Raw genomic sequence first — 21,628 nt, forward strand, 5'->3', positions numbered from 1 at the left:
TGTATGCCTGAGTTAGAGCCACTTCCTGTTTCATGGCGAAAATGCCAAAATTTGTCAGGCCGCCACGTACACACCCTCAGACGAAAAGTCAAGATCTCCGCAATTTACTATCGCAAAGGCCTTTAGATGAGATTGACCAAATATGACGATGATCGGATTAAATCTGTAGGAGGAGTTCGTTAAAGTATGAAGCCTGGAAATGACCAAATTTGCAAAAAAATCAAGGCAAAAATTCAAAATGGCAGACTTCCTGTTGGGTTTAGAGCTTCGCTCCAAGAGACTTTTTTGTAGGTCTTGGGGTGATAGATGATCCTACCAAATTTCGTATCTGTACGTTTTTCGTAGCGGGGGGGCTGTTCTCTTAAAATTTTGCAGGTGGCGCTATCGAGTCATTTCTACACGCCCACTTCTGGCGCCTATGCCACATGTAAATTTTCGCCACTTCTGACATGTGTGCAAAATTTCATGAGTTTTCGAGCATGTTTCGCCCCTCAAAAATGCGATTCACTTTGGAGAAGAAGAAGAATAAATAATAATAAAACTGCAAGCAGTGATGGAAGGGCCCTCGCACGCATGTGCACCGCCACTCTATGGCCTTAGTAAAGCAATAAACAAGGGGGATTGAAATTTCCGTGGATAAATATAGGTGGATATTCAAAGGAACTTTGAAATGCCACTACTCCTTTATGCAGCAGGTGGCGCTATGATTGTAATTGATTGTTGTAACATTGATGTGTTGAGGCCAGGACCCTTGTCAAACGTATGATGTCTGTGACAGGTCGGACATTGCATGTCTGAGTTACAACAGCTTTCTCATGGCAATAAATCAAACTTTGACAGGCCACCACGGACACGCCCCTTTAACGAAATGTCAAGATCTTCACAATTTATCATTGTGAAGTCCCTAAGTTCAGATTGACCAAATATGATGATGATCTGAATACATTTCAATGAGCAGTACATCACAGTGTAAAAAATGTCATTTCCTGCTTCCAGCAGGTGGCGCTATAACTTTTACTGAATATTGCCATGTTGATGTGTTCAGGAAAGGACAATTATCAAACTTGTGAAGCGTGGGTCAGATTGGACATTTTAAACCTGAGTTAGAACAACTTCCTGTTTCATTGAGAAACACAGAAATTTGGCAAGCCGCCACGTACACACCCTCCATTGAAATGTCAAGATCTCCGCAATATAGCATTGCAAAGCCCTTTAGATGACACTCACCAAATATGATGATTATCTGATTAAATTTATAGGAGGAGTTTGTTAAAATACGAAGGCCAGAAATGGCAAAATTTGCACTCAAATTACAGAGAAAATTCAAAATGGCTGACTTACTGTGGGGTTTAGAGCTTTGCTCCAAGAGACTTTTTTGTAGGTCTTGGGGTGATACATGATCCTACCGCATTTCGTATCTGTGCGATTAACGTAGCGGGGGGCTGCTCTATTGAATTTTTGTAGGTGGCGCTATAGAGCCATTTTAACACCCCAAGTTCTGAAGCCTATATCACATGAAAATATTCGCAACTTTTGACACGTGTGCAACGTTTCATGACTTTTTGAGCTTGTTTAGGCTGTCAAAAATGTGATTCATTTAGCGATACTTTGCGAGGCCGCAACGGACACGCCCTTTAATGAAAAGTCAAGGTCGTTGCTATTGATCATCACACAAGGTCTTGAGATTAGACTGATGAAATATGATGTTGATATGGTTAAATCTCTAAGAGCAGTAAGTCACAGCATAAAAGGTGGTATTTCCTGCTGCCTCTAGGTGGCGCTACGACTGATACTGAATTATGCCATGTTGATGTGTTCAGGCCAGGACCCTTATCAAATGTGTGAAGTCAGGGGCAGATCGGACAATGTATGTCTGAATTACAACAGTTTCCTGTTTCATGGTGAAACATCACATTTTGCCAGGCCGCCACGGACACGCCCTTCAACGAAAAGTCAAGATCTTTGCAATTTATCACCGCAACGGGCTTAACATCAGTCAGACCAAATATGATGATGATTTGATTAAATCTCTAAGAGCAGTAAATCACAGCGTAAAACATGGTATTTCCTCCTACCTCTAGATGGCGCTATGAGTGAAGTTGAATATTGGCAATGAAATGTGTTCAGGCTAAGACCCTTATCAAACGTATAAAGCGTGGGGCAGATTGGACATTGTATGCCTGAGTTAGAGCCACTTCCTGTTTCATGGCGAAAATGCCAAAATTTGTCAGGCCGCCACGGACACACCCTCTGACGAAAAGTCAAGATCTCCGCAATTTAACATCGCAAAGGCCTTTAGATGAGATTGACCAAATATGACGATGATCGGATTAAATCTGTAGGAGGAGTTCGTTAAAGTATGAAGCCTGGAAATGACCAAATTTGCACAAAAATCAAGGCAAAAATTCAAAATGGCAGACTTCCTGTTGGGTTTAGAGCTTCGCTCCAAGAGACTTTTTTGTAGGTCTTGGGGTGATAGATGATCCTACCAAATTTCGTATCTGTACGTTTTTCGTAGCGGGGGGGCTGTTCTCTTGAAATTTTGCAGGTGGCGCTATCGAGCCATTTCTACACGCCCACTTCTGGCGCCTATGCCACATGTAAATTTTCGCCACTCCTGACATGTGTGCAAAATTTCATGAGTTTTCGAGCATGTTTCGCCCCTCAAAAATGCGATTCACTTTGGAGAAGAAGAAGAATAAATAATAATAATAATAATAATAATAATAATAATAATTAAAGCTGCAAGCAGCGATGGAAGGGCCCTCGCACGCATGTGCACCGCTACCCTATGGCATTAGTAAAGCAGTGAACCAGGGGGATATGAATTAAAGTGGGTAAATACAGGTGGATATTCAAAGGGAAACTGATGTGCCACACCGCCTGTGTGCAGCAGGTGGTGCTATGACTGAAGCTGAATATTGGCATTGAAATGTGTTCAGGCCAAGAGCCTTATCAAACATGTGAAGTCTGGGGCAGATCGAACAATGTATGTCTGAATTACAACAGCTTCCTGTTTCATGGCGAAACATCACACTTTGCCAGGCCGCCACGGACACGCCCTTCAACGAAAAGTCAAGATATTCACAATTTATCACCGCAGAGGGCTTTACATCAATCTAACCAAATATGATGATGATTTGATTAAATCTCTAAGAGCAGTAAATCATAGCGTAAAACATGGTATTTCCTGCTACCTCTAGATGGCGCTATGACTGAAGCTGAATATTGGCATTGAAATGTGTTCAGGCCAAGACCCTAATCAAACATGTGAAGCGTGGGGCAGATTGGACATTGTATACCTGAGTTAGAGCCACTTCCTGTTTCATGGCGAAAACGCCGAAATTTGGCAGCCCGCCACGGACACACCCTCCAACGAAAAGTCAAGATCTCTGCAATTTAGCATCGCAAAGGCCTTTAGATAAGACCGACCAAATATGACGATGATCGGATTAAATCTGTAGGAGGAGTTTGTTGCAGTATGAAGCCTGGAAATGACCAAATTTGCACAAAAATCAAGGCAAAAATTCAAAATGGCCGACTTCCTGTGGGGTTTAGAGCTTCGCTCCAAGAGACTTTTTTGTAGGTCTCGGGGTGATAGATGATCCTACCAAATTTCGTATCTGTACATTTTTCGTAGCGGGGGGGCTGTTCGCTTGAAATTTTGCAGGTGGCGCTATCGAGCCATTTCTACACGCCCACTTCTGGCGCCTATGCCACATGTAAATTTTCGCCACTTCTGACATGTGTGCACCGTTTTATGACTTTTTGGGCTTGTTTAGCCTGTCAAAAATGCGATTCATTTACCGAAACTTTGCGAGGCCGCCACGGACACGCCCTTTAATGAAAAGTCAAGGTCGTTGCTTTTTATCATCAAACAAGGTCTTGAGATTACACTGGTGAAATATGATGTTGATATGGTTAAATATCTAAGAGCAGTAAATCACAGCGTAAAACATGGTATTTCCTGCTGCCTCTAGGTGGCGCTATGAGTGTTACTGAATTATGCCATGTTGATGTGTTCAGGCCTGGACCCTTATCAAACGTGTGAAGTCAGGGGCAGATCGGACATTGTATGCCTGAGTTATAACAACTTCCTGTTTCATGGCGAAACATCACACTTTGCCAGGCCGCCACGGACACGCCCTTCAACGAAAAGTCAAGATCTTCGCAATTTATCAAGGAAAAGGGCTTAACATCAGTCAGACCACATATAATGATGATTTGATTAAATCTCTAAGAGCAGTGAATCAGAGCATAAAACATGGTATTTCCTCCTACCTCTAGGTGGCGCTATGAGTGAAGTTGAATATTGGCATTGAAATGTGTTCAGGCCAAGACCCTTATCAAACGTATGAAGCGTGGGGCAGATTGGACATTGTATGCCTGAGTTAGAGCCACTTCCTGTTTCATGGCGAAAATGCCGAAATTTGTCAGGCCGCCACGGACACACCCTCTGACGAAAAGTCAAGATCTCTGCAATTTAACATTGCAAAGGCCTTTAGATGAGATTGACCAAATATGACGATGATCGGATTAAATCTGTAGGAGGAGTTTGTTGCAGTATGAAGCCTGGAAATGACCAAATTTGCACAAAAATCAAGGCAAAAATTCAAAATGGCCGACTTCCTGTGGGGTTTAGAGCTTCGCTCCAAGAGACTTTTTTGTAGGTCTTGGGGTGATAGATGATCCTACCAAATTTCGTATCTGTACATTTTTCGTAGCGGGGGGGCTGTTCTCTTGAAATTTTGCAGGTGGCGCTATCGAGCCATTTCTACACGCCCACTTCTGGCGCCTATGCCACATGTAAATGTTTGCCACTTCTGACATGTGTGCAACATTTTATGACTTTTTGGGCTTGTTTAGCCTGTCAAAAATGTGATTCATTTACCGATACTTTGCGAGGCCGCCACGGACACGCCCTTTAATGAAAAGTCAAGGTCGTTGCTTTTTATCATCACACAAGGTCTTGAGATTACACTGGTGAAATATGATGTTGATATGGTTAAATATCTAAGAGCAGTAAATCACAGCGTAAAACATGGTATTTCCTGCTGCCTCTAGGTGGCGCTATGAGTGTTACTGAATTATGCCATGTTGATGTGTTCAGGCCTGGACCCTTATCAAACGTGTGAAGTCAGGGGCAGATCGGACTTTGTATGCTTGAGTTATAACAACTTCCTGTTTCATGGTGAAACATCACACTTTGCCAGGCCGCCACGGACACGCCCTTCAACGAAAAGTCAAGATCTTCGCAATTTATCAAGGAAAATGGCTTAACATCAGTCAGACCAAATATGATGATGATTTGATTAAATCTCTAAGAGCAGTAAATCAGAGCATAAAACATGGTATTTCCTCCTATCTCTAGGTGGCGCTATGAGTGAAGTTGAATATTGGCATTGAAATGTGTTCAGGCCAAGACCCTTATCAAACGTATGAAGCGTGGGGCAGATTGGACATTGTATGCCTGAGTTAGAGCCACTTCCTGTTTCATGGCGAAAATGCCGAAATTTGTCAGGCCGCCTCGGACACACATTCTGACGAAAAGTCAAGATCTCCGCAATTTAACATCGCAAAGGCCTTTAGATGAGATTGACCAAATATGACGATGATCGGATTAAATCTGTAGGAGGAGTTCGTTAAAGTATGAAGGCTGGAAATGACCAAATTTGCACAAAAATCAAGGCAAAAATTCAAAATGGCGGACTTCCTGTTGGGTTTAGAGCTTCGCTCCAAGAGACTTTTTTGTAGGTCTTGGGGTGATAGATGATCCTACCAAATTTCGTATCTGTACGTTTTTCGTAGTGGGGGGGCTGTTCTCTTGAAATTTTGCAGGTGGCGCTATCGAGCCATTTCTACACGCCCACTTCTGGCGCCTATGCCACATGTAAATTTTCGCCACTCCTGACATGTGTGCAAAATTTCATGAGTTTTCGAGCATGTTTCGCCCCTCAAAAATGCGATTCACTTTGGAGAAGAAGAAGAATAAATAATAATTAAAGCTGCAAGCAGCGATGGAAGGGCCCTCGCACGCATGTGCACCGCTACCCTATGCTATTAGTAAAGCAGTTAACCAGGGGGATCTTAATTATAGTGGGCAAATATAGGTGGATATTCAAAGGGAAACTGATGTGCCATACCGCCTGTGTGCAGCAGGTGGCGCTGTGACTGTAACTGATTGTTGTTATATTAATGTGTTCAGGCCGGGACCCTTATCAAAAGTGTGAAGTATAGGGCAGATCGGATAATGTATGCCTGAATTGCAACCGATTCCTGTTTCATGGCGAAACATCACTCTTTGCCAGGCCGTCACGCACACGCCCTTTAACGAAAAGTCAAGATCTTCGTAATTTTTCATCGCAAAGGGCTTAAGATCAGTCTCACCTGATATGATAATGATTTGATTAAATCTCTGAGAACAGTAAATCACAGTGTAAAACAAGGCATTTCCTGCTACCTTTAGGTGGCGCTAGGACTGAAGCTGAATATTGGCATTGAAATGTGTTCAGGCCAAGACCCTTATCAAACATGTGAAGCGTGGGGCAGATTGGACATTGTATGCCTTAGTTATAAAAACGTCCTGTTTCATGGCGAAAACGCTGATATTTGGCAGGTCGCCACGGACACACCCTCCAACGAAAAGTCAAAAGCTCCGCAATTTAACATCGCAAAGGCCTTTAGATGAGATTGACCAAATATGATGACGATCTATTAAAATCTCTAGGAGGAGTTCGTTAAAGTACGAAGCCTAGAAATGACAAAATTTGCACATAAATTACAGCAAAAATTCAAAATGGACGACTTCCTGTGGGGTTTAGAGCTTCGCTCCAAGAGACTTTTTGGTAGGTCTTGGGGTGATAGATGACCCTACCAAATTTCGTATCTGTAGGTTTTTCGTAGTGGGGGGGCTGTTCTCTTGAAATTTTGCAGGTGGCGCTATTGAGCCATTTCTACACGCCCACTTCTGGCGCCTATGCCACGTGTAAATTTTTGCCACTTCTGACGTGTGTGCAACGTTTTATGACTTTTTGAGCTTGTTTAGCCTGTCAAAAATGCGATTCATTTAGCGATACTTTGCGAGGCTGCCACGGACACGCCCTTTAATGAAAAGTCAAGGCCGTTGCTCTTTATCATCACACAAGGTCTTGAGATTACACTGGTGAAATATGATGTTGATATGTTTAAATCTCTAAGAGCAGTAAGACACAGCATAAAACATGGTATTTCCTGCTGCCTCTAGGTGGCGCTATGAGTGTTACTGAATTATGCCATGTTGATGTGTTCAGGCCTGGACCCTTATCAAACGTGTGAAGTCAGGGGCAGATCGGACAACGTATGCCTGAATTACATCAGCTTCCTGTTTCATGGCGAAACATCAAACTTTCCCAGGCCGCCAAGGACACGCCCTCCAACGAAAAGTCAAAAGCTCCGCAATTTAGCATCGCAAAGGCCTTTAGATGATACTGACCAAATATGATGATGATCAGAGTAAATCTCTAGGAGGAGTTCGTTAAAGTACGACGCTTGGAAATATCCAAAAATGACAGAGAAAATTCAAAATGGCCGACTTCCTGTGGGGTTTAGAGGTTCGCTCCAAGAGACTTTTTTGTAGGTCTTGGAGTGATAGATGATCCTACCAAATTTCGTATCTGTACGTTTTTCGTAGTGGGGGGGCTGTTCTCTTGAAATTTTGCAGGTGGCGCTATCGAGCCATTTTTACACGCCCACTTCTGACGCCTATACTACATGTAAATTTTCGCCACTTCTGACGCGTGTGCAAATTTTCATGAGTTTTCGGGTATGTTTAGGCCCTCAAAAATGCGATCCATTTCGGAGAAGAAGAAGAAGAAGAAGAAGAAGAAGAAGAAGAAAAATAATAATAATTAAAGCTGCAAGCAGCGATGGAAGGGCCCTCGCACGCATGTGCACCGCTACCCTATGGCATTAGTAAAGCAGTGAACCAGGGGGATATGAATTAAAGTGGGTAAATATAGGTGGATATTCAAAGGGAAACTGATGTGCCACACTGCCTGTGTGCAGCAGGTGGCGCTATGACTGTACCTAATTATTGTTATATTGACGTCTTCAGGCCGGGACCCTTATCAAACGTGTGAAGTCGGGGGCAGATCGGATAATGTATTCCTGAATTATAACAGCTTCCTGTTTCATGGCGAAATATCACATTTTGCCAGACTGCCACGGGCACGCCCTTCAACGAAAAGTCAAGATCTTCGCAATTTATCACCGCAAAGGGCTTAAAATCAGTCTGACCAAATATGACGATGATTTGATTAAATCTCTAAGAGCAGTAAATCACAGCATAAAACATGGCATTTCCTGCTACCTCTAGGTGGCGCTATGACTGAAGCTGAATATTGGCATTGAAATGTGTTCAGGCCAAGACTCTTCTCAAACATGTGAAGCGTGGGGCAGATTGGACATTGTATGCCTTAGTTATAACAACTTCCTGTTTCATGGCGAAAACGCTGAACTTTGTCAGGCCGCCATGGACACACCCTCCAACGAAAAGTCAAAAGCTCCGCAATTTAACATCGCAAAGGCCTTTAGATGAGATTGACCAAATATGACAATAATCGGAATAAATCTCTAGGAGGAGTTCGTTAAAGTACGACGCTTGTAAATGTCAAAAAATGACAGAGAAAATTCAAAATGGCCGACTTCCTGTGGGGTTTAGAGCTTAGCTCCAAGAGACTTTTTTGTAGGTCTTGGGGTGATAGATGACCTTACCAAATTTTGTATCTGTACGTTTTTCGTAGTGGGGGGGCTGTTCTCTTGAAATTTTGCAGGTGGCGCTATCGAGCCATTTTTACACGCCCACTTCTGACGCCTATACTACATGTAAATTTTCGCCACTTCTGACGCGTGTGCAAATTTTCATGAGTTTTCGGGTATGTTTAGGCCCTCAAAAATGCGATCCATTTCGGAGAAGAAGAAGAAGAAGAAGAAGAAGAAGAAGAAGAAAAATAATAATAATAATAAACGGAGCAAAAACAATAGGGTCCTCACACCCTGGTGTGCTCGGGCCCTAATAATAAACGGAGCAAAAACAATAGGGTCCTCACACCCTGGTGTGCTCGGGCCCTAATAATAATAATAATAATAATAATAATAATAATAATAATAAACCGAGCAAAAACAATAGGGTCCTCACACCCCGGTGTGCTCGGGCCCTAATAATAATAAACGGAGCAAAAACAATAGGGTCCTCACACTGGTGTGCTCGGGCCCTAATAACTCCTTGAAGAACAATAGGGTCCTCACACCCCGGTGTGCTCGGGCCCTAATTACCTAATTTAATCCCTGTCTGGGAAACTGCTCCTTTAAATTTTACAACCAGTGTCAAAATGTTCAGCCGTCCAGTAGATGGAGCCATTCATTCAGCCTATCGTTTTATCTGTTAAAACAGATACATACTCTTAATGAACTTAACAAGAAAACTACTCAAAATAATTAATAATCACTGTTAAAGGGTCCATATACAATTCGAGTATCTTCATGTAAAATGTGTTAAATATTTTGTTTTATTTAAGATTCGTATGTGTGTGGGAACTGGTCAGCAATCTGATGTTGATTGTAGAGACCGTTCATACTGTACACAAGATGGCGCTGTAGCACTTCAAACTCTAATGACACTGATGTTTTCATAAAACATTTATGCAGAACATCCTACATATATTAATGTAATTCAGCTTTCCGTTACAGCACATCTGTCATCCCAATAAACGCCGCCCAAATTGCTTATAAAAAGACTTGAGAAAACCTTTATAAAATCGAAATGCGTTAGGAGAATAATGAATTACAGTAAACGTGAAACTGAAATAAAAAACTAATTTTGGGGGGAATATTGTGGTGTGTTTTTTAACAAATGACATATGTGAGCATCATTATTATTAATTCATGTGCCCTCATAATCTTTAATCAAAAACGCAAATCTCTTCATCTCTACTTCCGGTCATATGGTACGGCAGGTGGGCGGGGTCCAGAAAAAGATCGCACCGATTAGCAATTTGTAACACGAGTCATGGCCCAACTTTAAACTATCCAATCAACGGACCCAGGGCCCCATAGCTCTGAATTCGCAACTAAATAAAAACACCTATGTTAATGTAAGCTAGCTAGCTAACTCAGCAGATCATTGCTTGGAAATAATGGCGGTACTTTGTTCATAATGCATATATTTGAACGTAAAATAAGATGATGAAAAGCACTGAGGCTGACTGACATACTTTAAAAATATTTAACATTTTGTTAATAGACGGCCTACCCCAAGTAAATGTTATCCCAATCCGATCGCAGCTCTCCCAGGGTTAGTTTCGTAAGCGGTATTGCAAAGTGGTCAGGCTAATGTCTCGTTTATTCCACACGATTTACGGTTAAGGTGTTTGACTTATAATTATTAAATTATTTTCACAAATTTCACTTACCTTGCTGTGCATGAACAACGCTGTGTGTTTCACATTTGAATGGTCAGTCAGCGTATGAGACAGCTGTCAAAGCTTGACAGGCGTAGCAACAGTAACTAAGCAGGGCGGAGCTTAGCAAAGGGTCAATTTCTCGATGGACGATTCAAGTTAAAGGGACACTCCACTTTTTTTGAAAATATACTCATTTTAAACATTTGATTTTTAAAGTTTTTTTATCACGCTAAAAATAATCAAAGAGTTTTGATATTTTTCCTATTTAAAACTTGACTCTTCTGTAGTTACATCGTGTGCTGGGACTGACTGAAGGTTGAAGGTTGCGATTTTCTGGACAGATATGTTAGGAACTGTGCTCTCATTATGGCGTAATAATCAAGGACTTTGCTGCTGTAACATGGCTGCAGTAGGCGCAATGATATTACGCAGCAGCTGAAAATAGTCCCCTTAGTAACTCTCAATGGCAGGGGACTATTTTCGGGCAGTGCGTAATATCACTGCGCCTGCTGCAGTCATGTTACGGCAGCAAAGTTCTTGATTATTACGCCAGAATGAGAGTATAATTCCTAACCATATCTGCCTAGAAAATCGCAACTTTTAATTTTCTGTCGAACACGATGTAACTACAGTAGAGTCAAAATATCCAAACTCTTTTGTTATTTTTCAGCGCAATGATAATGGTCTAATTAGATTCAATGGATTGTGCTAAGCGATGCTAAAAGTGGTACCGCCAGACCCGGATTCCAAAACGGGAAACATCGAATGTTTAACTCTAGGGGAGCTGGACAATTTGTATATTTAAAAAAAAGTGGAATGTCCATTTAAGCCCTACCTTTTTCCATTTTTTAAATTTTTTTATTGGACCCTTTTTTATGTCAGAAGCAGTTTTACTATGATATACGTCACCACGGGGAAAAAAAGCCAATCACTACTTCCGTTTCATGCCGACTTTAATCTAGCCTTTATTGAAAATCTTTTTCATTTTGATAATCATTTATTTGGGGCTGAATAAATATTAAAATTCATATTGAAATAAATACTAAATAAATAATTTTGTGTCTTTAAACGCTCGCTTTTTGGGACCGACAGCTTATAAAAACGTATTTCTGTTTTTTTTTTGCTTGTTAGCGTACACCCTGTCACACAGCAGCTTTTGGGCATTATTCTGCTTTTTGTTATAAGCCAAAAATGACAAGGAGGCAGCCTCACGCAATACAAAGTCAATGGAGGTGGATTGTTTTCCCCCTAGTGGCCGCGATTATGACGCGTTGTGATCTGTCTCTATAGGAACAAAACTGGTAAATCGTCATCATGTTTGCGATCATTTACATTTTGAAAATCTGATAAGAGTTAAAAAATCTTTTGATGTGGCCCTAGCTTTAGAGATGCGCGTGTTATATAATTTATGATTTGTTCTCTATAACAAAGAAATAATACTGATGACAAACAATTAAAGTCATTTTAGCTAATTGTTTCTAAACACTTTATAAATGTATTTCTGAAACAGACTGAACTGTGTAGTGTTGAATTGTGGATTTACACCATTTTTCACCATTGCTATGTTCAAGATTATTTGGTCGGGGCTAAAACGGTGGTTCAATGACACACTGGAGGCACCAACCATGGCCCCGCCCCTAACACAATAGTAGGCGTGGTTTCAGCACTGGGAGCAGACACGCCCCCACCGTTTGAGAGTAGAGTAATCCAAGATTTTGGTAGTTTATTTTAGTACTTGGCATTTTTAAATTTATTACATTTTTTAATTTAAGTGTATCAGCATTAAAAAACAACATACAGAGATCATTTTCAGTCAAAGATGTCTATTTATTTTCATTAAAAAAGACATGTTGAAACAGTTCAGATGTGACTACTTGGAAGCAAAGTGCTAAACCAAGTTGACGATTCAAAATATGACAATGAATGTTTAAAAAAAAAAACACCTGAAAATACTAAAAAAGAACATTTAAAAAAAAAACGTGGAAATGTTTGCATGGAATAAACATGGTAAAAGACCACTCTATTACCTACCAGAGAGGACAGAGGTACATTGCAATAAAAATGAGGACTACCAAGTGCTGGGGTAAATATATATAGATATATATCTGCTTCATTTGTCAATTCAGATCAATAAAATATAGGCCTCTGGGTACCTACTCTTCACCTTTGTCCTAATGTTGCCTGCAAAAATACCGAGAAAAGTGACATCCAGACATCTCAATAAAAAGTACACACGTAGCATTATTTTACATCTGCGCAAGACTCGGAGGTCAATATTCGTTACAAATAGTTATCAAAAAGAAGACTTTCAAATGTTATTTCTGCAAGAAGCTTCGACAAGAAAAATGGCTTTCCTGTCTCCAAGCTTATTTTCATATACCATTATATATATACAGTATATATAATTACGATTAAAAAAATCACTTAAAATATACACCAAGAAACGAAATGAATAAAAAAGCATTTAAAATAAACGAACCTAAGATGTAACAGATAAATCAAAAAAAATTTGCACCAGCGCATCGTAATGCAAAACAGAGCCGAGAGAGATCATTTCCTGGGCAAAGTGTGATCCCTAAATACGCTGTGAGGTGTGTCAGGCCCCTGCGATGCTACATTTGATGGGGCGTGAATGAAGGTGAGAGGGTGATGGGTGCACACACAAGGGACAGAGGTGCCAAATAACTTAGAATAACTTAAGAACAGGTGTAGGACAGAACGTATGTGTTGATGTTGCGTGTATACATGTGCGCTTTACAAATGGTCAACGAACAGAATCAGTGCAATGCCTTAGGCTTTGGGAGTGAATAATAAAAAATAAAAAAATGAGAAGGAACGTTGAAACGAGTTATTCACGGATCTGCGTGAGGGCCTGTGTTGATGATTGTCTGTTCTCAGTTCAATGTCTCTACAGCGGCGCCTGCGGCCGACGAGCGGTTTTCAAGGACCGGCACCCTTTGGAAATTCCTCAGGGGTCAAGAGGTGATGGAGGGGTGAGAGGTTGAGGAGTCTATCAGGCTTCCATCTCTAAAAGCGGACCTGTAGCTCCCGTCTTTGCTTTGCAGGAAGAAAAAGAATTTCGTTTTCCTCCTGTAGATCACACAAAGAGAGAGAAAAACGAGGTGAGACAAATAAACGACAACAAAATTCACTTTATTATTTTATGAAAATATTTAGATATTTAGCAGATGCTTTTATCCAAAGTGACTTCAAGATATACATTTTTATCCTCTGCACTGCTAACACAATGCGCTGGCAAAATTGCCATGCATTTGATCAAAAATACAAAGGGACAGTAAGTAGGATTTTCCCCCATCTAGTGGTGAAATTGCATTTTGCATTCAAACGAACAGTGCTCTCCAGCGCCTCGCTTTTCCAAATTCGTGTTGTAACTACGGTAGCCGTTATGTACTCACTGATCTCCTTGTCCGTTTCAGCTGGTTCACGTGTTCTGAACGAAAACGTGTTGTGGAAACGCGTCGATAGGCTAGTGCTTTTTGTCCCTCTCTGCTATTATAGTTTATCAATACGGCGGAACGACATGGAAGCCTCCTTGGACTTACCCGTTCAATGTAAGTAAAGAGGAGAAATTCTAAGCTTACAAAGAAAAGTCAGATCATTGGCTTTGGTCATTTGACACCAATGAGGACATATTTATGAATAAAGCACTATATAAACACTTAAAACCCTACTTACAGTCCCTATTTTGAAGACAGACAACATTCCAGATGGTATTCCCTATTAATTGGAATCCCGATTCGCAGAAATAGTTTTCTATCACAAAATGTTCATCCAATCTGAAATATTAAATGTACCAGACTCTATTTTGGTCGACAAGCTGTATGGGGCTATTTCAGAAGGGCATCAAATGGAATTCCTGATCAAAGTAAGAAGCAGGAATACAGGAGCAAACCTCGGATGGACACACACACACAGAGAGAGAGAGAGAAAGAGAGAGAGAAATGTAGTAATGGTCTCCTCCCTGGAGCTGAGGTCGAATTCAACCTTTTCTGCAAAATGTCAGTTTTGCTCCCCAGCTCCACCCTGGACCACTTTCACACATCTATACGCACAAGCACACATCCCTCCACTCACGTGCACTGCTTTACCGCATGCGGATGAAAGGCAAGTACTTGTCCAGGAGAGCTGACCCTTGTGCCGAATGCGTAGAGAGAAAGAAAGTCACCGGATAAAGCGAGAGGGTTGGTGGCAGCCAAAAGGCCCGCCGCTTTTATTTACCTCCCCTGGTCACTCTTTTCATCATATGATGTCAAAGCTTCCCTTGCCCTACGCCCCCTTCCCGGTGAGCGCTTTCCTTCCCAGCCGCAGATGAAAAAGGCTGGCAAGCTTTCCTGCGTCTCCCCTCCAGCCTCCCTTTGGAAGGGGCGGTGGTATGTTGGGGTGTTTAAAGAGGTTAGGGCGGAGGGGGTTTGGCGGTGCCTTTGGGCCACCCTTTATAGCCCGCTTCCATACAAACGCAGGGATTCAAAAGCGACTTCCCATTTGTGCCGTGGAATGCCGAGTCCTGACTCGCAGGAAATGAAACGAGCCTCTGTATTCTAGGGCCAGCCGCTCTCAGTCCTTTTCGTCAGCCCACTCTCTCTCCTCGGCAGTAAGGATGCCTTTGAAGTGTGGGAGGTTAAGATAACAGGCATGGCCCGGTGTCTCTCAATTGGCCCGTTCACCACCTGGGGCAAATGAAAAAGCCTGCAGCTGGGAGCAACACACCTCCTTCCCTCGTCTATCCTTTCTCATCCCCCGAAACTAACGTAAGGCGACTGACTGCTCAGAAAGCAGGAAAAATTATTATTCGGAAAATACTACCAGAAACAATAAAAAACTCGCTACCGTACTTGCCCCCATAAGTGCTGGTTTAAAGTGGCAAAAACATACACCGACAACATATAAAGTTTGTGGAATTTACCGTACTATAAGTCGCACTTTTTTCATAGTTTGGCAGGTCCTGGAACTTATAGTCAGGTGTGACTTACAGGTCAAAATTATTTCATATGAACCAAGAGAAACTATTACCATCTACAGCCGCGAGAGTCTGCTCTATGCTGCTCCTGTATTTATGTAATTCAATGGATTCAGTGATGTGGAATGACTAAAGGACCTTTTTGAACTTGATTTGGCTTGTCGTTTTTATTTAGGCTATTCAGCCTCCCAGGTATGTTCGATATGCTATTGTGTTCGGTGAATAAATGGTAATATTACGTTAATATGTTCGGACACCTATTCAGCCATTCTTTTTTAAATAAACGCGACGTATAGTCCAGTGTAACTTATATATGTTTTTTCCTCTTCAAAATGCATTTTTGACTGATGCGACTTATACTCCGGAGCAACTTATAGTCCAGAAAATACGGTAGTTTGTTTTTAAACAATAAGCCCGTAATATAGTCCGTTTTTTACGTGTACACGAACGTACGCGCACGATTGAACGCACAGCCATGCAAAGTATAGTTTATTTGACTCGTAGATGATGTACACAGACAAACAAAATATAGTCTTATAGTATGCACGCACTCTTCCGATAGCGAAAATTGTGTCACGCACACTGTGCGCGGAAGCTCGCGCACACACAAAAATGGACTATACTTCGGCTTTTACTTTTATTTCACACTGATCCACATTAAAATCCTGTTGAATTTTGCTGATTGTTGGGGCAATGTGAACAAATCTGAAACCAGTGGGTGTTTTACATTTATGCATTTGGCAGACACTTATCCAAAGCAACTTACTGCGCATTGCAAACTTTATGCTGCGTTTACACCAGCTGCTGTAGAGGCGTCAAGCGCGAGTGATTTCAATGTTAAGTGAATGTGAAGACGTGTTGACGCGCGTCTGGAGGTCTCCTGGCGCGGATGAGATGTTTGGCAGCCAGAATGGTGTTTTTTTGTGCATTTTGCGTTTGACGCGAATTTGCGGCTGACGCACGAGTTGAAAATTTTGGAATTTAGCGCATTTTCGTGCCGCTATAACCAATCAGGAGCCTGCTTTCTGCTGTGGCGGCAGCCCCGCCCGGAGTTACTCATTCAACATGAAGGAACGCTTGATATTGTCCGTGAGCAGTGGGGACAGGAATAACAAGGACCTTGCTTGAAAGAGTGTCAGTGAGGACATTGGGCAACCTGGTAAGTTGTAATACACATTTCTCTTTTGAGTCACGTGACGTTTATCGACCCGTGCAGTTTATTTTCCCCCTATAGTAAGGTTACCAAATACTAACTGGTAACTCTTTTGATAAATGCTCAATCAACATCAGCCATCTTGCAAACAGACAACCCCATAGCACTTGCCCCTCCCACAAGAAGCGGATTTTGCCTCTTTGCGCGTCTACGCGCGAATGCATTCAAACTGTTCAAGCGGCAAACTAGGCGCGGTAGACGCGATTTTGACGCCTCAAACACGGTTGGTGTAAACCAGCATTACATTTGATCAGTGATTGTGGTCCCTACAAATCGATCCCATTACCTTTGCACCAATTGAACTAAAAAAAAAAACACTATATAAGTAAAACACTACGTTTTAAAGATAAAGTAGTGAGTATCAAATGAGTTGTTCATCTTGGGGCATCCACATAATGCAATTTCATTGTAAAATCAACCATTTCTACAGATACCTTACTGTACATAAGAGCATTTTGAACCATAAAAGTTCAAAGCCTCCATGACATTATAATAAAACGCTGGCAGTGAATATGAATTTAAAGCCTAAAATCTGGGTCGTGTTAAGTCTAGTCAGCAAAAAAATAAAGGTCCTTTATAAACCAACTTTGGACCGCTGACCTTGCGTTGTAGCACTTGGCTTGACGTCCGGTGAGTCTATAAAAATTCAACAGGCACTACAACCAATGATCTACCAAAACTGAGTAATAAAAACAGCACCTGGAAGAAAATTCCTGTTTTAAATAAACCAAACCGCTTCGTTCTGTCAGCAGTTTCTCTGGCCCTGAGACTATAACTTTAAAGAGAGAAAAACTACACAATTACTTCTTTATAACTGGTTAAAAAGAGGAGGGGGCTTTCTATCGGAATCTCCCATACTTAAAAATACGTTTCGCCTAACAAATTAAACAAACAGGTGAGGACCACAAGAAGGAGGAAGGTACGAATGAAGGGCGCAAGTATGGTCTGAGAGCTGAGAGGTGGTGGTGAGAGATCGCTGGCTCAGCCCGAGCTCCTGCAAAGCTTGAACTGCGAGCCAGGGCGGCACTATCAAAGAAAAGCACAATGACTGCCCCCCTCCACCGCCCGGCTGCTTCAAAGGGCTCGCCTCGCAGTCAGCAGTAGGAGGGGTGGAGAAGCGGGGGTTTCACAATGGGAGCCAGATTTACTGCCTAGGAGAGGAACTCCAGCAAAGCGCAGACTACGATTTGGGTGTTAAAGAGAGGAGCGAGCGGAGAGGAAACGTAGTAGACGCCGCATAGCTTTATTGATTCCTGAGCTGCTTAGCGCACCTGGTTATGACCTACATCTGGCCACACGTGACTCAACACCACCCGAACTTTAAAATAAACTGAGGAAGTGATGGAGGTGATAGTCACCATCAAAAGGATTTATAAGGATTGGAAGATAAATGCGGTGGAAGGAAATTTCTTGCTTTCTTCTGCCCGCAGTAACACATACTTATGTGACCGATGCTAAACCCTTTTCCACCAAGGTACCGTTCATCTCCACAAAAGGTTGGCAATACACCTACAATGACTGCTAACCTCCAAGGGGTTGAAGCAGAGTGGACATTGAGAAGATAAAAACGCATTTTCATTGACACACAAGGGACTTCTCAAGCTTTTCATCAAAGGCTGACTTATGGCCTCACACATCACAGACATGAAGCTGGGTAAAGACGGCCCAACTCGGGCACAGCTGTCAAAATGGCTTCAACATCACAGAGCGGGTCGTGGCCCATACCTCCACTGCTTTCCCACAATGCCCCGCTATTGTCATCCTCTGGAACACTGAAAGCTTTGAGACTAAACTGATACAAGACGAACATCAAACCTGGAAGAAGAATAACGCGAGAAGCATTCGGACCCAACGTCGAAGTCCAGGTGGCAACAAAGCAGCATGTTCAAACGGTGACTCACAACCTTGGCTTTTCTGAGTGACTAACATCTTCAGAGGCAGCTAGGTTAAAAGACCAGCATTGTTATGCGGCTTTCCCTTTTCTCAATGAAACAAAACGCACAGTGGCAAAAAAGCCCGGAGGCCATGTATGCCCCAGCTCAGATAACAATCTCAAAGCTTGTAAATCACAAGGGTTAGTCAGACGAAAGCTCGTAAATGAGAGAAATGGAGTCGAGCAGCGGATATGGAAAGTCGGTCAGCTAAGATGTGGGCCGTATAGACTATTTATCAAAGTTGTGATGTTATAACAAAATATAAAACTTTGGGAAGATGGTCTTCCGTTTTATGACATCACAGTGTTAGTAACCATCTCCTGAACATTAAGGTTGTTGGGACAGTAGTGCTCATAAAGTTTAAAACAATGTGCTGTCAATGTTTACATGCACTGAAGGACAGAAAGAATGGGTGAGGATAAAGGAAATTCCATATATCTTTAGACAGATGTCCTTTAAAAAAAAGTTAAATTAAACGGATTTGCCTTTCATTCCCATTTTATTTTAAGGGAATGTTTTTGTGCATATGCTAAACCACTATTCAGCTCTTAAGCTCTGCATGAATTGACTGGCAATATTCTCAGTATTATGTATATTAGTTAAAGGCTCCCACAATACATCAGCTGGGGCTTCCATTTCGTTTTTCTGCCACTGCTAATTATTGAATGAGAGATTGAGCGCCTTTTAAGCAGCGGTTTCAAAGCTACTGTGGCTTACAGAAAGAAAGAGACAGTGTAAGAGTCTAATTTGCATTCGAGAACCACACGATAGCAAACCGATCAACCGTAAAACCTTTGTCTGGTCGGTTTCGCAGTGTACTGCGACCAAATTTTTTTTATTTTATTTATATAGCGCTTTTCACAAGTGTTAATTGTTGCAAAGCAGCTTTACATGAGAAGATGTAGCATATTAATAATGTAACGTATACAGTAAAGTGCTAAGTTAAGTTGGCTGACTCTACCTGGGACGAAAACCCCCCTAGGAAAAAACCCAATGGGAAAAACTCCTAGAAGGACAAAAACCCTTGGGAGAGATTAATATATTAATATATTAATATAGATAGATATATAGATATAGATATAGATATAGATATAGAGATATATAGATATATAGATATATATATAGACCAGGCTTCTAGTTCCTGCGTAGCTAAGAAAAAAAGAAAATGATAGATAAAGATTTCTGCTTACTACCATCCTTAACTGCATTTATTTATTTTTGTTAACCGTTACCTGCACTGTAAAAAGTAAAAGTTGGGTTAACTTAAAAATACTTAAGTACTTCAATAGTTTTTTTATCAGAGTAAAATTTAAGTTGAAAAAGCTCCCTTTTTTAGGTGTTACAAAGCAATTTTTTCACCTTCAATTTTTGACTTAGTGAGAAAATTTAAGTTGAAATAACTTAAATTTTTAGATGTTACCAATTAAAGTATTTTTTTAAAGGAAAACATCACCGTTTTTCAATATTTTACTATGTTCTTACCTCAACTCATACGAATTAATACATACCTATCTTTTTTCAATGCGTGCACTTAATCTTTGTACAGCGCGTTGTGAATGTGTTAGCATTTAGCCTAGCCCCATTCATTCCTATGGCTCCAAACAGGGATGAATTTACGCAGTGCCCGAAAATAGTCCCCTGCCATAGAAAGTTACTAAGGGGAGTGCGTAATATCATCGCGCCTGCTGCAGCCATGTTACGGCAGCAAAGTCCTTGATAATTACGCCAGAATGAGAGTATAGTGCCATATCTGCCTAGTAAATCGCAGCTTTTAATTTTCTGTCGGCCTTAGTAACTACAGAAGAGTCAAGTTTTAAATAGGAAAAATATCCAAACTCTTTGGTTATTTTTTTAGCGAGATGCTAATGGTCTAATCTGATTCAATGGATTGTGCTAAGCTATGTTAAAAGTGTTAACGCCAGACCCGGAGATCAGCTGAATGGACTCCAAAACAGTAAAAATCAAATGAGTATTTTAAAAAAAAGTGGAGTGTCCCTTTAAGTAGATCCAACTTTCACTTTTTACAGTGGGATTCTCTTCATGTGCTAGTTTAATCGAAAAAAATGAAAAGGACAAATCAGGCCAAATATGTTGGGCAAGTCCATTCTTCATTCATAGAGTTGACTTGATAACATATGGGGGCGATATGGGTAAACGCTAAATGTGTTAGCTTACATCTGGGTCGACTCTTAATACTATCCCAGTTTCCAAATGTTCTCCAAAACATTGGTTCAACATAGACATACTACATTGTGTTAAAGATGTATGCCAAATATTTAAAATGGAACAAATGAATGGGGAACGAAATCTGATAGTGTGGACACCATTAAATAAACTGTATGCTACTGATCTTGATCAAAGCATTGGTTTTTATAACAAAACCTAAAACAGCATCTAATGCCACACGGAAAAGAAATGTCAGGTTAAGACGAATGATCGTTCAACAGTGCATATAAATCAATAAGTTTACACAATGCAACGATGAATGGTTGACTGGTGAACCTTTAGGATTAGTCTTCGTGTTTTTTCGTTTGTCAAGAACCACATTAGACGATTTCAGGAAATAGACCAGAGGTATGGAAGAAGCTCTTACCATTGTTCAGATGTACGCCGTTTTCATTCTCTGGCCTGTACCTGCAGGAAATTGTAGCTTTTAATCACCAGGATGTGCCTTCAACATTTACATTTACGCATTTGGCAGATCCAAAACGATGCATTTAAAAAAAACATTTTTTGTTTTTCTGGGAATTGAACCCATGGTTTGGCGCGGGTAGCGCCATGCTCTGCCAACTGAGCTACAAGTAAAACAAGCCCATCTCTGGTCTTAATTGTCAATGTAGACATTATTTGTTGGCCTTTGTAACATTTAAACACTATTAAATTGGTTCCTTACACTAAACATCGCATCTTTCAGGCTTAGAGCCAGATATACAAGACATTGAATGGTTAAAGGGATAGTTCGCCCACAAATAAACATTGTATCATTTACTCATCCTCAAGTTGTTCCAAACCTGTATGCATTTCTTTGATATTTTGAGCAATGCTTGTAACCAAACTGCTTTTG

At 41.2% G+C, this 21,628-nt stretch overlaps 1 protein-coding gene across 7 annotated transcripts in view; it reads right to left on the reverse strand.

Annotated features, from left to right (window-relative positions):
• Positions 1–12,245: 12,245 nt before the first annotated feature.
• The window catches only part of lef1 (lymphoid enhancer-binding factor 1), a 99,018-nt gene continuing 89,635 nt past the window's right edge, over positions 12,246–21,628 (reverse strand). For 4 of the 7 annotated variants that reach the window (XM_055204537.2, XM_055204542.2, XM_073861022.1 and 1 more), the window contains 2 exons: positions 21,158–21,198; positions 12,246–13,529 (listed from right to left, as the gene is read on the reverse strand). In XM_055204537.2, coding sequence (XP_055060512.1) covers positions 21,164–21,198 — 35 coding nt within the window. In that variant the 3' untranslated portion in view covers positions 12,246–13,529; positions 21,158–21,163. The remainder of the gene's footprint in view (positions 13,530–21,157; positions 21,199–21,628) is intronic. The other 3 variants (XM_055204540.2, XM_055204538.2, XM_073861027.1) reach the window with 1 other exon arrangement.

Source organism: Misgurnus anguillicaudatus, chromosome 3 (genome assembly GCF_027580225.2).
Source record: "Misgurnus anguillicaudatus chromosome 3, ASM2758022v2, whole genome shotgun sequence".
NCBI classification, from domain to species: Eukaryota; Metazoa; Chordata; class Actinopteri; order Cypriniformes; family Cobitidae; genus Misgurnus; species Misgurnus anguillicaudatus.